Below are 15,797 nucleotides of genomic sequence, written 5' to 3' on the forward strand. Positions count from 1 at the left end.
AAAAAGGTGTATCCTGCTGTTGTGGGATGTAATGTCCTATAAATGTCTGTTAAGTCTAGCTCATTTATAGTAATATTCAGATTCTCTATTTCTTTATTGATCCTCTGTCTAGATGTTCTTTCCATTGATGAGAGTGGTGAATTGAAGTCTCCAACTATTATGGTATATGTGTCTATTTCCCTTTTCAGTGTTTGCAGTGTATTCCTCGCGTATTTTGGGGCATTCTTGTTCGGTGCGTAAATATTTATGATTGTTATGTCTTCTTGTTTAATTATTCCTTTTATTAGTATATAGTGTCCTTCCTTGTCTCTTTTAACTGTTTTACATTTGAAGTCTAATTTGTTGGATATTAGTATAGCCACTCCTGCTCTTTTCTGGTTGTTATTTGCATGAAATATCTTTTCCCAACCTTTCACTTTCAACCTATGTTTATCTTTGGGTCTAAGATGTGTTTCCTGTAGACAGCATATAGAAGGATCCTGTTTTTTAATCCATTCTGCCAGTCTATGTCTTTTGATTGGGGAATTCAGTCCATTAACATTTAGTGTTATTACTGTTTGGATAATATTTTCCTCTACCATTTTGCCTTTTGTATTATATATATCATATCTGACTTTCCTTCTTTCTACACTCTTCTCCATACCTCTCTCTTCTGTCTTTTTGTATCTGACTCTAGTGCTCCCTTTAGTATTTCTTGCAGAGCTGGTCTCTTGGTCACAAATTCTCTCAGTGACTTTTTGTCTGAGAATGTTTTAATTTCTCCCTCATTTTTGAAGGACAATTTTGCTGGATATAGGAGTCTTGGTTGGCAGTTTTTCTCTTTTAGTAATTTAAATATATCATCCCACTGTCTTCTAGCTTCCATGGTTTCTGCTGAGAAATCTACATATAGTCTTATTGGATTTCCCTTGTATGTGATGGATTGTTTTTCTCTTGCTGCTTTCAAGATCCTCTCTTTCTCTTTGACCTCTGACATTCTAACTGGTAAGTGTCTTGGAGAACGCCTATTTGGGTCTAATCTCTTTGGGGTGCACTGCACTTCTTGGATCTGTAATTTTAGGTCTTTCATAAGAGTTGGGAAATTTTCAGTGATGATTTCTTCCATTAGTTTTTCTCCTCCTTTTCTCTTCTCTTCTCCTTCTGGGACACCCACAACACGTATATTTGTGCGGTTCATATTGTCCTTGAGTTCCCTGATACCCTGTTCAGATTTTTCCATTCTTTTCCTGATAGTTTCTGTTTCTTTTTGGAATTCAGATGTTCTATCCTCCAAATCACTGATTCTATCTTCTGTCTCTTTAAATCTATCATTGTAGGTATCCATTGTTTTTTCCATCTTTTCTACTTTATCCTTCACTTCCATAAGTTCTGTGATTTGTTTTTTCAGTTTTTCTATTTCTTCTTTTTGTTCAGCCCATGTCTTCTTCATGTCCTCCCTCAATTTATCAATTTTGTTTTTGAAGAGTTTTTCCATTTCTGTTCGTATATTCAGCATTAGTTGTCTCAGCTCCTGTATCTCATTTGAACTATTGGTTTGTTCCTTTGACTGGGCCATATTTTCAATTTTCTGAGCATGATCCGTTATCTTCTGCTGGCGTCTGGGCATTTAGTCAGATTTCCCTGGGTGTTGGACCCAACAAGTTGAAAGATTTTTCTGCGAAATCTCTGGGTTCTGTTTTTCTTATCCTGCCCAGTAGGTGGCGCTCGTGGCACACGTTTGTCTGCGGGTCCCACCAGTAAAAGGTGCTGTGGGCCTTTAACTTTGGAAAACTCTCGCCAGGGGGAGGTTCGCCAGCCGAAGCAGCTTGGAAGAGTGCCAGCCGGCCCGGGGGTCCGAACACCGGGAGGGTCGTCGGCCGCCGCAGCCCGGGAGAGCCTCCATCTGAATCTCCTAGCCGGCCCGGGGCGCCAAGCGTGGCAGGAGGGCGCCAGCCACCGCTGCCCGGGAGAGTGCACCGTTCCCAGCCGGACCGGGGAGTCACGTGTTTGGAAGGGACCCCCCCCCGGTCCTCGTTCTCCGTGGTCTGGGGATTTCCAATCCAATTCTCTCAGTTGGTCCGGGGGTCCTCGCGTGGTGGGAGCGCCAGTCCCCGGGCTTCAGGGGACCGCCTGCCCAATTCTGCCAGCTGGCCTGGGAAGGAGGAAGGGAGGGACCCCGGCCACTTGCCGCCGTGCCCGGGAAAGCCTGCACCCCTCGGCGATCTCACCGGAGCTGGTTCTCCCAGACAGTCAGCCGTTCCAGGATGGGGTACACTGTCTTTTTTATCTCTGTCGTGGCTCTGGGAGCTGTTCTGTATCGTTTCTACTCCCCTAGTAGCTGTTCTGGAGGAGGAAACGTGAGGATGGCAAGGCTGTCGAGGACGGTGGCGGAGGAGCCGGTGAAGGCAGAAGAGGGCACGGTGGTGGTTGGAGAGCCGCTGTTGCCACTGCTGTTGACTCTTTCAGTAAACGCCATCGCTGCCAGTCAGTGGAAAGCTGCTGGTCTGCTCATCTTCCTGCGCTCTCGTCCTCTGCCCTCTACTGACCTGTTGCAGACAGGCAGCGGGGAGGGGGGCCACGGGTGTGGGGAGGGCAGAAGAGCGCTTCCTCCTGAGGCACAGCAGCGGCTCACGCGGGGCTGGGTTCCGGGGCTGCGGAGGCGAGATTTTGCAGTTTTGACCGCAATGCCGGCGGCGGGTGGCCGAGTGCGCAGGGGCCACGTGCGCTCGCTCCCTCGCCGGGCTGCCCCAGCTCCATTGGACAATTCTTACTGATAGTGTTAGTAAAGTATTCTAAAGTAAAAAAATAATTACTATTTTTTTCTCTTCAGTGTACCAAGTATTAGTGGAGGTATTATACAATCTCCCAATGAGAGAGAGAGTTTATCATTTTTTTCATAAAAAATCCATCACTGTTTGCTCTGTGTCTTTTGTTTAGGGCCTACTAGTTGCAATACTAAATCTTATTGTAAATTATTCATTTTATCGTCAAATAATGGTCCTCTTTATCTCTAATGGTGAGTTTTACTTTAAAGTATATTTTGTCTGGAATTAATATAATTATACTAGCTTTCTTCTGGTTTGTCTTTTATTGATCTGTCTTTTTCCATTCTATTACTTTCACTTTTCCATATTATCGTTTTTAAGTGTGTCTCTTGTAAACAGCATATAGGCAGAATTATTTCGTGTGTGTGTGTGTGTGTACGTGCGTTATTTAAAAATCTGATAACTGGCATCAGTAGTTCATTTTCATGTGCTGTGATTACTAATACATTTATCATTTCTATCACCTTATTTTATGTTCTCACCATGTATTCTTTTAGCTTTTTTTGTTTTTGTTTCTGTTTTCTGCTGTCTTGGTTTCCTGGAGGTGCCATAGTGAAGTACCACAAGCTGGATGGCTTAAAATTACACGTTCATTGTCTCACAGTTCTGGAGGCTGTAAGCCCGGAATCAGGAGTTACAAGGGCACTGCTCCCTCTGAAGTCTGGAGGGAAGAGTCTGTTCCACGACACTCTCCTGGTTCCTGGTGGCAGCTGGCAGTCCTTGGAGCTCCTGGGCTTGTGGTATCGTAATTCCAGTGGCGTTGCTGTCATCATGTGGCCGTCCCATCCCCTGAGCCTGCTGTGTGTCCATATTTCCCTGTTACAAGGACCCCAGTCGCCTGGATTAGGGCCCACCCTAATCCATTTTGCCTCTTTTCAACAAAGTACATCTTCGAAGACCCTATTTCCAAGTAAGGCCATACTCACAGGACTGGGTGTTGGGACTCAAACACACCTTTCTGGGGGACACAGTCCAACCCAGCCGCCCTCTTTCTTTCCTTTTTTGTTTTTTTCCTAACACTTTTTATTGTGAAATATAACATGTATACAGAAAAGTGATAACTGTCAAAGTTCAGTTTAACAAGTAGTTACTGAGCAAATTTCAAAGTGTGGTGTGGGTTACAGTTCCACAGTTTCAAGTATTTCCTTCTAGCTGCTCTAATCCACTAGAGACTGACAACAAATATCAATACAGAGATTCAGTAGTCACAATCATTGATCACAGCTATTTTTAAAATGCATAGAAAATATCGGCAAGGAGCTCTTTCTGGCTATGGCTGAGTGAAGAGGCTCAACGAGCACCTTTAAAGCTGGACAAATAGGCAAGAATCCATTTCAGTGCTCCAGAAATTGACCAAAGACAACAACAAACTGAAAAGTATTAAAACATGAGAACCTAGGAATGTGAGACATTCTGGCCTGGGGCTGTTCCCGTGCCCTTCATTTCAGTCAGTGTGGTGGTTCTTCCGGACAGAATGGGCTGTGAGGACCAGCAACTTTGCTGCTGCAGTCAGAGAAGGCAATGAGGCTTGGAGCAGTGGCTGAAGGATCCACGCCCAGCAGTGTTGTTAACTGACAGGGTGACTTTGGTGGAAGGCTACCAGCATCCTTACAGTGAACGTCCCAGAAGGAGAGAGGAGAGAGGGGCAGAAAAGATATTTGGAGAAACAGTCTGAAAACCTCGCACATTTGACAAAAACATTAATCTAGATGTCCAAGAAGTTCAGCAAATACTGAGTAGGATCAACACACAGAGGTCCACAATATATATATTATAGAAAAATGTTAAAAGGCAAAGCCAAAATTGTAGAAAGCAACAGTAAAAAAACCACTCACCACTTTTCAGAAGTACAAGTATGATTCCAGTTTAGTTTTTTTTTTTTCAAACTTTCTTATTATATAGTATGACATTTATACAAAGTGAAGAAATAACAAAGATATAGTTTTCATAGCACTCTTCAACAAGTAGTTACAGGACAGATCCCAGAGTTTGTCACTGGCTACCATACGATCCTCTCAGATTTTTCCTTCTAGCTGCTCCAGAATATTGGAGGCTAAAAGGCTTAAATTTTTTTATCACCACAATAGACTTTTTTCCCTTCTTTTTTTTGTGAAAAATAACATATATACAAAAAAAGCAATAAATTTCAAAGCACAGCACCACAATTAGTTGTAGAACATATTTCAGAATTTGACATGGGTTACACCACAATTTTAGGTTTTTGCTTCTAGCTGCTCTAAGATACTGGAGACTAAAGGAGATCAATTTAATGATGCAGCATTCATATTCATTTGTTAAATCCTATCTTCTGGGTTTTCTTTATTCTTTATTTCTTTTCTCCCCCTTAAGGCAGAGAGAGCCCGATAGCTATTTCCTTTTGTACCTTGCTCGCAGTTGTGGCCTTGTGTCTTTATTTCCCAGCTGCTATGCAAATATCACACAGTGGGTTGGCAGAAAACAATGAGAATTTATTGTCTGATGGTTTCAGAGCCTGGAAGGCCTGCTTCCTCCTGGGGCTGGCAGCTTTCTGGCTGGCTGGCAGTCCTTGGGTCCCTTGGCCTTCCTGTCCCTTAGCGATGTCCTCTCTTTTCTGGGTTCCCGGGGCTTTCTATTTCTGGCCCCTTCCTAGAAGGAGGTTTTCTTTTTCATAAGGCCTCCAGTAATAGGATTCAGACCCATCCTGCTCCAGTTGGCCACACGTCCACTAAAAACCACATCTTCAAAGGGTCCTGTTTACAATGGGTTCACACACAGTGGAATTAGATTCATGTTAAGAACATGATTGTTTCTGGGGTTCCTGATTCAACCCAACCACACCACGCGATCCAGTTTTTTTCAGTATGATGTGAACTGAAGCTTTTGCATAGATTTTCTCAGAAAGGACTTCAGGTGGAGAGAGACTCAGTTGCCATGCGCATCTTTGTCCCCTGCCCTTCCCCCTTTAACCTACCAGAACATGGTCGCGACGCCTGGGAAGCAGCAGCCGTGTGGATGAGAGCCACAACCTAAGAATGTAAAACGGAAAGATAGAAGGAGCCTGGAACATAATGGCATTGTGAAGCTTCTGCATCAGACTTGGACCACCTGCCTCCAAATCAACCCCTGTTTGGCTGAGCCCCCAGACATTGGATTTGCTGTTTCGTTCAGTTGTGAACCAATCGCCAACTGATTTACAGCTCAACTGTTCTGGAAGTTGTCCTTCTATTTGTGTGTGTGTGTGTGTGTGTGTGTCCCTTAACATTTTAATGAGTGTATTTTAACTTGACATAAAAATCCGTATGTCAGTATTTCTATCCTCCTCTTGACTATCAAGGACCCCAGAACATGTACTTTCTTCTAGCTATCATGTGTCATTGTGAGCGATGTCTTGACTTGCCTTGTTTCCACACCTCCTCCAAAATTTGCCATTTAAAACTTGTTTTACACTGAGTCCTGGTTTAGATTTGCCTGTGTTTGCCGTTTCTTTGTTCATCATTGCTTCTGGAATTCTATTCCTTTTTTTTTATATAGATTACTTTCTTCTTGGAACGTATCATTAGTAGTTCAGAGTCTCGTCACGTAAACCAGGCCCACGTGTGCATATGGGTGTGGTCAGGTGAAATGTCTTAAGTGCAGTGCCTCAAAGACAGTTCTCCTAGATCTGAAGGCTGTGAACTACAGAGACCAGTTATCTGCCCGTCCCCACCCAACATATAATGGTAGGACCCACCTGGAATAACCACTGAGGACACAGTTCCTCAAAAAAGGGTAATGGGTGCCCCCCCATGAATCATTAGTCCATAGGACTTCTGAAATTCAGGAGGTTGGCCGTTCTTGATTAGGACTCAAGACCTGGTATTGGTTCTTCCTGGCTCTAGGCTTGACCCTCTAGGCCCTTGGTTCCACCATTTCTCCAGAAGGAAGCCCATGTTTGCAGCTGCCTAGTTATCTTAGCCTGTTTCCCGCTTGTGGAAGTTTGGGTGTTCAATGTACTTTTTTTACTTTTGCAATATCTCTGACTCTCTCAATCCATTCTTTCTGGCAGTGTTTCTGCCAATATAATTCTCTTAAAAACTTGATGGTTGTGAATTATTCTTTTGTCACTTTACCTGGGGCTTCTGTCCTTGACTGCTGGGTGGTTCCACCCTTAAGCTTCTTAGAAGCCCTAATGTTTGACTGACTTATTCTTAACATTGGTTCTCAGAAATTTTCAGCTGCACTTTCAACTTTGTCTTTGTACCATATTGCCCTGGCAGTGCCCTGGATCTGATCTTTGCCTGGAGATCATTTCTTAATTTTAACACGGTTTTCCATCTAAGCAGCTGCGAATGTTCAAAACCAACAGCAGATCCTGGTGAGTTCTCCAAGAGTGTAAGGCAGAAGCCTCAGCATCTTCTAAGGCCTAGCCTCAGACCATCACTTTTGCAACATCCTAATAATTATGTAGGCCAGCCCCATTCAGTGTGGGATCTGACAACACAGAGATTTGAATCCAGGAGGTGAGGATATTTTGAACCATCTTGGAGGTTGATTGTCACATAATCCAGCATGAAAGTGATGATTTTATTTTTCTAAAATAAAGTATATTGTAATGTTTTTTTCTTATTTCACATAAAATAAATGTTAGTTATATAAAAAACATAAATAAGAAAAAGATTTTTTCTAAATACTCCAACCCCCATAGATTTTGAAACCATCACATTTCACACCTAGGATATGTATCCTTCTACAGCTTTTGTATTTTGAAGAATTTATTGGTAGAGACTTCCTAAAGTACGTCTGAGTATGCTTTGAACTGAGCATGTTTTCTTGATATTTTAAAGTGTCTGAACATGTTATCTTTGACTATGTTAAATTAAAGGGATTCTTGTTTTTATATGAATAGCAGTTGTTTTTCAGTATATCCTGCTGATCGGTCAGGAAGCCCTTCGCAAGACTTCCTCTTAAAGGCTGCATTTTTGGCAGAGCTATTTTTTCCCCCCAAGAAAGCCCTTGGTTTGGTAGAGGTGTTTGAATAGCAGGCACTTGGAATTCAGGAGTAATTTAAACCCTTAATTCCTCTAGAAAGCTGGGCTAACCAGTTTGAGAGAGGAATCCTATCTGGCTGGCCCTTCCAAGCTGGCATAGTGAGGGCTTTTTACATAAGCACGGTCCACACTCTATCCCTCTCTTCCGAAATCGGAGCCGCTCAGGCTCTCGGATCACAATGGAGCCTGTTTCCTCAGGATGCCCAGTGCTCCTGACAGCTCCCACTTGCTCCAGAAGGAAGGGTCCAGATTAAGGAGGTAAGGCAGATTCCAAATCTTGGACAATGACTGAGTCCACTGTGAAGCAGAGAGCACACTCTCTCTCTCTTTTAAGAGGGGTTCTCCGGAAAGACTTACTTCAGTGCTGATTTCAGAGGGAGTGGGAATAAAATAAGAGTCAAAAAACCAAGAAAATGCTCAGCTTCGGGACCACTGGCATGCACAGGCATGTGCCGTCACCAGCCTGTCTTACTCTGCCTTCAAAAAAGGGCAATCCTACCTTCCCTCCTCCTGCCCCTTCCTTCCTTCCTCCCTCTCTCCTTTACTCCCTTCCTCTCTTTCTTTTCTTTGATTTAAGGCATAAAGGAATTATACCGACATTACAGGTTTGTTGCGAAAAGACTGGAAAATACAGACAAGCAAAAGGAAGAAAATAGAAGTCACCACCCAGGTTTAACCGCTGTTCGAATTTGAATATATATCACATGTTCAAATATGTTTTCCTCTTGGCTAGTCATTTTTTTGCTTATGCAGGGAGCGCTGCCTACTGTATACTTCTCTCCTACATTGAACACGTGGTATTGGCCATGGTGTTGGTATTGGCTGAGTCTCTGTGAACCGTTTCCTAATTTGGTATGGAAAAAATTAGGCAAAAGTTAAAATAATTTTCCTAAAGTATTCCTCTATTTCTCTCTTTATCCCTTTCTAATTTTTTTTTCTTCTGTTGTGTAAAGTCAGGGATGGAAAATCTGGCGAAGAAACAGCATATGAAAAATAAGAGAAAAAAATCCACTAAAAGTGAGAGATATTATGTGTTTCAGAACACTCTGGGGGGTAGCGAGGGATGGTAGAAAAACCACAGGGCCCAGCACCTTTTCCTTCCACCTGGAGCGTGTTGCCCAGCTGGGCAAGCTCTGAAGCCTCTGGTCATGCTGAAACTTGTTAAATCAGTCACCTAGACTAGAGCTTGTGTTGGTAAGATCAAAGGGATGTTGTCAATCGGTCTGTTAATCCGAGCCTGTCCCTAAAAGATTCTGATGTCAGGGCAGGGGCGGCAGGTGGAAACAAGTGTCTCAAAAATGCTTGCCATTGCAAGTAGGAATGATTCAGCATACTTTAACACTCCTCCCCGGGGAAAAAAAAATGCCCCCAAACTTGTGCTCTATTGATTATTCTTCTAGTTGACATGTAACTGCACATGCTAACCATGCTGGTTTGTTGGTTTCTTTGAATTACAGTTCAAATTGCCTTAGTGTTTGGTACAAGAATATTAGATTATGTCTTCAATTTGTGCGAAGGTAAATTTGACTTCCTTGAACGGCTCTCGGACCAATTGCTCCTGAATATCATTTCTTATCTGGATCTTGAGGATATTGCCAGGCTTTCTCAAACATCGCGCAGATTTGCAAAGGTAACAAACATTAATTATTTCGTGTCATCTGTATAGGATTTTCCATGTGTTTTTTTCAAAGTCATTTTAAAAAAATACAGTAGTGGGTTATTATTTCTATTCGTTTCATCAGTCGATTTATGAGGACTTGTTTTGTGTTGAGCGCTGTCTTAGCACAGAGATGAAAAGACATTATTTCCCTCCTCAAAGAATTTACAGTCTCATAGGGGCTATCCCTACAGATGCAAATAATTACAATGTAGTGTGGTCAATTCAACAAGGGGTGTGTGTGCAAGGTACAAAGACAGTGCAAAGTGATTTCTTCTGACTGGCTTCACAGAAGTGAATTACTTTATCTGGGTTTTGAGGGGAAAGTAGGAGCTCACCAGGTGGTCTGGAGAATGAGGGGCATTCCCGTTCAACGAAACAGCTTGGACAAATGGCATAAGAGAAGGAAGCAAGTAGTGACTACCCTACATCTATTTCCATTTCTTTTTGTAATAGCACTTTGATGAATTACCCGTCTCCCAATATGGTGGTTTTGGAAGGCGTGGCTGTCACACTGCCTAGATTTCCTATGCCCCAAGGTGACCAAATGGGCTCTCTTCCATGATTTTGAATCTTCAACAGATAGATACAAGGATGAAAAACACAGCTGGTGCTGATTTTACCAAGAGCCAGGGCCTTGATGCGTACGGTGGAAACTTCTCTCCCTGGGTCCTAGGAGGTGCCTCCGTGTCTGCCCCATCAGCTGTTCCTTGGGTTCTAGAGCCCCTTCCATTCCAGTCCTTTTTTGGCCCAAAGTTGGAGTCTGTTGTTTGCAACCTGAGAACCCTGTCTAGCTCAGTAGTTAGCTATAACATACTGGGGCAACAACCTTTTAAAAAAGAAAACACAGCATTTTCCAAGGTATTCTTATTATCTATAAAAAGTCAACATTTTTCACAATAATGCAATAAAGTTTCTTGACTTTTACATATTACCCTTAAGTAACATAATCCTTGTTATTTAATATATACATTTTGAGTGTAGAGAGATCTCTACTTTTCTCACTAAAAATGGAAGGACACAGCAACTATTGAGTGATTATTATTATATTTAATTGCTTACAATCCAATTAATCATCTGGGAAAATCTTTTTTTCTAACAGTTTTATTCATACACTCATATAATCCATCCTAAGTGTGCAATTAGTTGTTCTTGGTACAATCACACAGTTGTGCATTCACCACCACAGTCAGTATGAGAACACGCTCATTTCTTCCAAAATAAAAAAAAAATCCCATACATCTTATACCCCCCCTTAATTGACATTTAGCTTTGGTCTAGTGACTTTGTTACAGTTAATGAAAGAATATTGCGATGGTACCGTTAACAATAGACCTTAGTTTGCATTAATTGTATTTTCTTAATCGTATACCACCCTATGATTAACACCTTGTAATAATGATGCATGTTTGTTCCAGTTCATGTAAGAGTTATCTAATACTTGCTGCTCATTATTTACATGTTCGATGATGGAAGGACAAAATGTACTAGTGGGAATCTTTTAAAAGCATCTGCCAGGGCCTGGATTTGCTTCTGAATGTACATGAGAGGTTTAGACGGGAAACAGGAGCTACTGCAGTTGTCTTATGGAATTTATGCCTTACTTTAAGGAACTGAATTCTCTCCAAGTTTTGCTCACGTACACGCTTATGCTTTCTTGATGTCATGCCATACTTTACTACAGTCTTGAAACTATCTCCCATAATTTACCCCGCGCTCTAAAGTACAGCATTTCTAGCTTGCTGAGTTCAGCCCTCAATAACCTTCCAGGACAGAATTATTAGAAAATGAAACATGGTCCAAGGCTGCTTTATTTTTGTCTTTCCATGCAATATGAACCATTCCTTTTTGTTTTTAATCTAAGTTTTATCTGTTCCAAAAAAAAAAAAAAGTCACTTAGGGAAATAAATTTTAAAAAAAAAAAGGGCAATGTTAAAGGGTGGGCCACGGTGGCTCAGCAGGCAGAGTTCTCGCCTGCCATGCCGGGAACCCCGGCTGGAATCCTGGTGCCTGCCCACGGGAAAAAAAAAGTTTTATCTGTTCCATTTACCTGTTTTGTCCCTTTACTTATAAATTATTTCTATTTTATTAATGAAAAACAAAAGCTTCCGTTTTGAACTCCTGGGACAGTTTTATTAATAAGTTATTTGTGTTGATGGGTAAACCCTTTCCTCTGGTCCCAGGGACGAAGATTCCTCTCCTGGCCAAGGCCAGTGCCACCTGCCACCTGCCTCTTGGCTGCAGGGCCTAACCCTCGGAGACCTCAGTCTGCTGCTTATCTCCTTTCTCTCTTTTTTTCTTCTCGACGTTGCTGTTTTTTTTTTAAACTTTTTATTTTTAAATAATTTTTTAGGTTTAGAGAAATGTTGCAAAGACAATACTGACTTTCCTATCTCTTCACCTGGCTTCCCCTGTTGTTACTGTCTGACATAGACATGGCACGTTTTATCAAAAATAAGCAATTAATGTCAGAACTAGACTATTAACTAGGATTTCATTCCAATCTCATCAGTTTGTGCACTAATGTCCTTTGGCTATTCCCGGATCCGATTCAGGACACTACATCGCCTTCAATTCTGGGTTTTAAATCTTTCTATCTTTTTTTTTCTCCCCTCTCAATGTATTAATTTTCTCAAATCCCTCTCATCTTTCAAACATCAAAAACTCTTGGCTCTGTTCTTCTCTAATCTCTGTTCTCCCTTCCTTGAAAAGGAACATGGTTTACACCAACAGTTCACACTCAGCAAACCAACATCATCCATCTGTGACCGAGCTTTTATAATCCGAGATGTGATGAGAAAAGTAAGGGTGAGCTAAAGAGCTTTCTATCAAGTTAAATTTATTCCATTTAAATGACTGTCCTTTAATGGACATCAGATCTTGCTATTTGGGAGAGGGTTCAAAGGCCCCTCTTTTATGAAATGGTGGTATTAATAAATTAAATTGCCCTTACTTGGTAAGACTTAAAAGTTGGCAACTTTATTTTGGTTCTTAATTTTAGTTCTGTTTTGATTTTTTTAAAAGTTGTATTGGTCTTATGAGAAAGTTCTGGGCCCTGCTGTCCCTGCTCAGTCCATGTCTCCTAAATATCCTTGCCATGGTCACAGTGACCTCTGGGCTATCAAATAAGGGACCCATTTCGGGCCGCCCACTTCTTGGCCCACCTTTCCAGGGCTCTCCCGTGGCTTTTCTCCCAGCTGCCCCTTCACTGGCTGCTCCTTTATGTGTGCCAGGACGGACAGCCTTTCCCAAGTGCTCTCCGGTCACATTGGCCCCTGACAGCGCCCCTTCATTTCCAGAATGAGGGCCAAACGTCTTGGCTGCTGGACCAGACCACGGTCCCAGGATTCCAGTAAAAGGATGAAGACCACTCTGAATGGAGTGGGGCACACCTCAGATCGAAATAACCTAGCCAAAAGGTCACAGCTGACCCACAAGGATGGATTAAAAGAGCACACGGCCTTTTCTGGGGTACATAACAGCTTCAAACCGGCACAGAAACTACTTAAAATAACCAAATACATGTATAGAATTAGGAAAGATCTAAGTACTGTACAGGGGCAATGCTTTGTGCCCTCCCAGGATCTGGGGAGAAAGGGATGGTATTCTCTGGGGAAATACCGATATTAAGTGCTCATTAACTGAGCACTTACTATATGTCGGGCACTGCACCAGACACTCTAAATTACATTGTTTCATAATTTTCATAAAAATTTTATAATGTAGATACCATTGTTATCCTTGTTTTATAGACAAGGAAACTAAGGTTCAGCAAGATTAAGTAACCTGTCCCTATAGCCAGTGAGGGACAAACCACAATTCCCCTGAGGTGACCCCGGTGATATACTTTATATGCAACAAATGTGCACGTTCAACCAACTGTCACTGAGCCCCTGCCGAAGCCAGAGCACACGGGGGGCACTGGAGGGGAAAAGATACACGCGGTCCTGCCTTCAGGGGGCTTACTCTCTAATGAGGGGGGAAGGGCAGCACCCGAGGAACTCTTCAGATAGTCACAGGTAGGGCGAATGCTGCAGGGACAGGGACAGGGTGCTGCGAGGGACATGGCCTGGGTGGGGCATGTGAGTGGGCTTCCCGGAGGAGGGGACATTTACCTGACGAGGAAGCGCTTGCCAGGCCAGAGGTGGAAAGAAGCCCTGTCTAGACAAAGTCGCAACATGCCCAGACACCCTGAAGGGGTGGAGAACAGAGAGAGGAGCGGCACTGCCAGAGCAGAGCGGTGGAAGAAGAGAACGGGAAGTGAAGCTGGAGAGGCTGGTAGGGGCCAGGTCTGCAGGGCTGGGGTCAGGCTGCTGCTTTAAAGGAGCCCATTGAAAATGAGTTCTGCAGGGTCACCTTTTCAAGATTGCAAGGTTCCTCTGGCTGACCTGGCTCCCCAGGAACGCGTCTAGCAGAAGAAGGGTTGTTCTGTCTTAGAAATGTAGAGAAAGACACACCTGAGACAAAGACCACTGAAGTGGCTGTGGGTGGCAAAGTGCCCTGGCCCGGGAGAGCTCCAGCTGCCACCCTGCAGTTGAGGACAGAAACACCCTCTTCTCTTTGCTGAGTGCCACCAGCAGTGAGGGTCACCCAGCCACCTGCCTTGTCCTGATTCCACACTGACCAAGCCCTGGGGCCTCTGTGGATGACCAAGTGAAAATCCGCTTGGCTTGACGGTCACGTTTCTCAGTGTAAACTCATCAGTGGGCATCCTGTGGGTGCTTGGCTATAAGAGTGCACCCCTGAAAGAGGAGTCCTGTGTCTTAGTGTCCTGAAAAGTCAGAGTCTGACGCTGGTAGTAGGACCAGGGGCCAGCCCTGACACTGAGGTCAGTTCCCCCAGGGAATGCAGTAGTGGGAGCTTGTCTGGGGGCCCCTGGCTTGCCTGAGAAGGCACTAGGCCATGATGCTGGCATTTCACTGCTAACTGCAGCACAGCAGACCCCAAGGAGCATCTAAAACCGTCAGATGAGAGGGTGGAGGCCCAGACTGGGGAAAGGGGTGATTTGGGCTTGTGTATCGACATAGCCGTCCTGACCATGTGTGCTGGTGCGTAAATATTATGCACCCCAAAAAAGCCATGTTTTAATCCTGATCCAATCTTTTGGGAGAAACTGTTTGTTTTAATCCTGACTCAATATTGAATGTAGAAGCTCTTGATTAGATTATTTCCATGGAGGCATGGCTCTCCCAATTGTGGGTGTGTCCTTTGATCAGAGATATGGTGCTGGAGGCAGGCCCAGCAGGGCTGGACGGGAACAGGGACATAGCCTCCTTTGCACATGTGTGTGTATCTGTGTGTGTGTGTGTGTGTGTGTGTGTGTGTGTGTGTGTGTGCCTCTGTTGGGGATGGAGGTAGATGTAACAGCTCAGGCCTCCATCCCAGAGGCAGGAGAGGCAGCTGGCTTCCCCACAGAGGCACCGTGGACCTACCACCCAGCACGGTCTCTGACATGTTCAGGGCTTCAACCCTTAGGTGGGGTGCTGTCCATGCCACATCCAAGCCCACAGGTTAGGGTGAAGCTATTGCTCTACTGACCTCTCACTGGCCAGGACTGGTTGCTCAAGAGAACATCAGGGGTGGGGCAGGCCCCGACAGTACCTGTGAGAGTGTGGATTGGGCCATTGACTCCATCCATTCCAGGTGGGTCTTGATTAGTTTACTGGAATTCTTTAAAAGAGGAAGCATTTTGGAGAGAGCCAGAAATGACACAAATGACAGAAGCCTCAGAGCCAACAAGAACTTCACAGCAGAGCTGACACAGATACAGACACGTGGAGAACAGACACACAGATCTTTGGACATGCTTGGAGCAGAAGATATCACCATGAGATGTTAAGCAAGCCAGAACCTGGAGAGAGCCAAGGGAAGCCAAGAGATGACAGCCAGCCCCGGAGAAGCCAAGTGAGGAACCCCCACAGGAACAGAGGCTGAAGGCAACAGAGCCCAGGAGCAAGGGACCAGCAGATGCCAGCCCTGTGCCTTCCCAGCTGACAGCTGTTGTAGACCCATCAACCTTGCTTGAGTGAAGGCAGCCTCTTGTTGGTGCCTTAATTTGGACACTTTTACTTCCTCAGAACTGTAAACTTGTAACTTATTAAATTCCCCTTATTAAAAGCCATTCTAGTGCTGGTACATCACATTCTGACAGCTTGTAAACTAACACACTGTGACTCGGAAATAGCTGTGAGAATCACCAAGGTAGACAGTCTTTCCTCTGTCACTTTTTTGACTATAGAGAGAGGGATTTTTCCATTTCCACCAGTTTCCCATGACCGTGAGTCCCAGCCTGGCCAGGTGTGCAGAGCACCTGGGGAGCAGGTGAGAGTC

The 15,797-nt window shown here is 43.9% G+C and overlaps 1 protein-coding gene across 2 annotated transcripts in view; it reads left to right on the forward strand.

Moving 5' to 3' along the window:
* Positions 1-15,797, forward strand: part of FBXO36 (F-box protein 36) — a 155,794-nt gene that overhangs the window by 124,028 nt on the left and 15,969 nt on the right. For both annotated transcript variants that reach the window (XM_077155382.1, XM_077155383.1), the window contains one exon: positions 9,268-9,440. In XM_077155382.1, the coding sequence (XP_077011497.1) occupies positions 9,268-9,440 (173 nt within the window). The remainder of the gene's footprint in view (positions 1-9,267; positions 9,441-15,797) is intronic.

The sequence above is a fragment of the Tamandua tetradactyla genome, chromosome 3 (genome assembly GCF_023851605.1).
Source record: "Tamandua tetradactyla isolate mTamTet1 chromosome 3, mTamTet1.pri, whole genome shotgun sequence".
Lineage (NCBI taxonomy): Eukaryota > Metazoa > Chordata > Mammalia > Pilosa > Myrmecophagidae > Tamandua > Tamandua tetradactyla.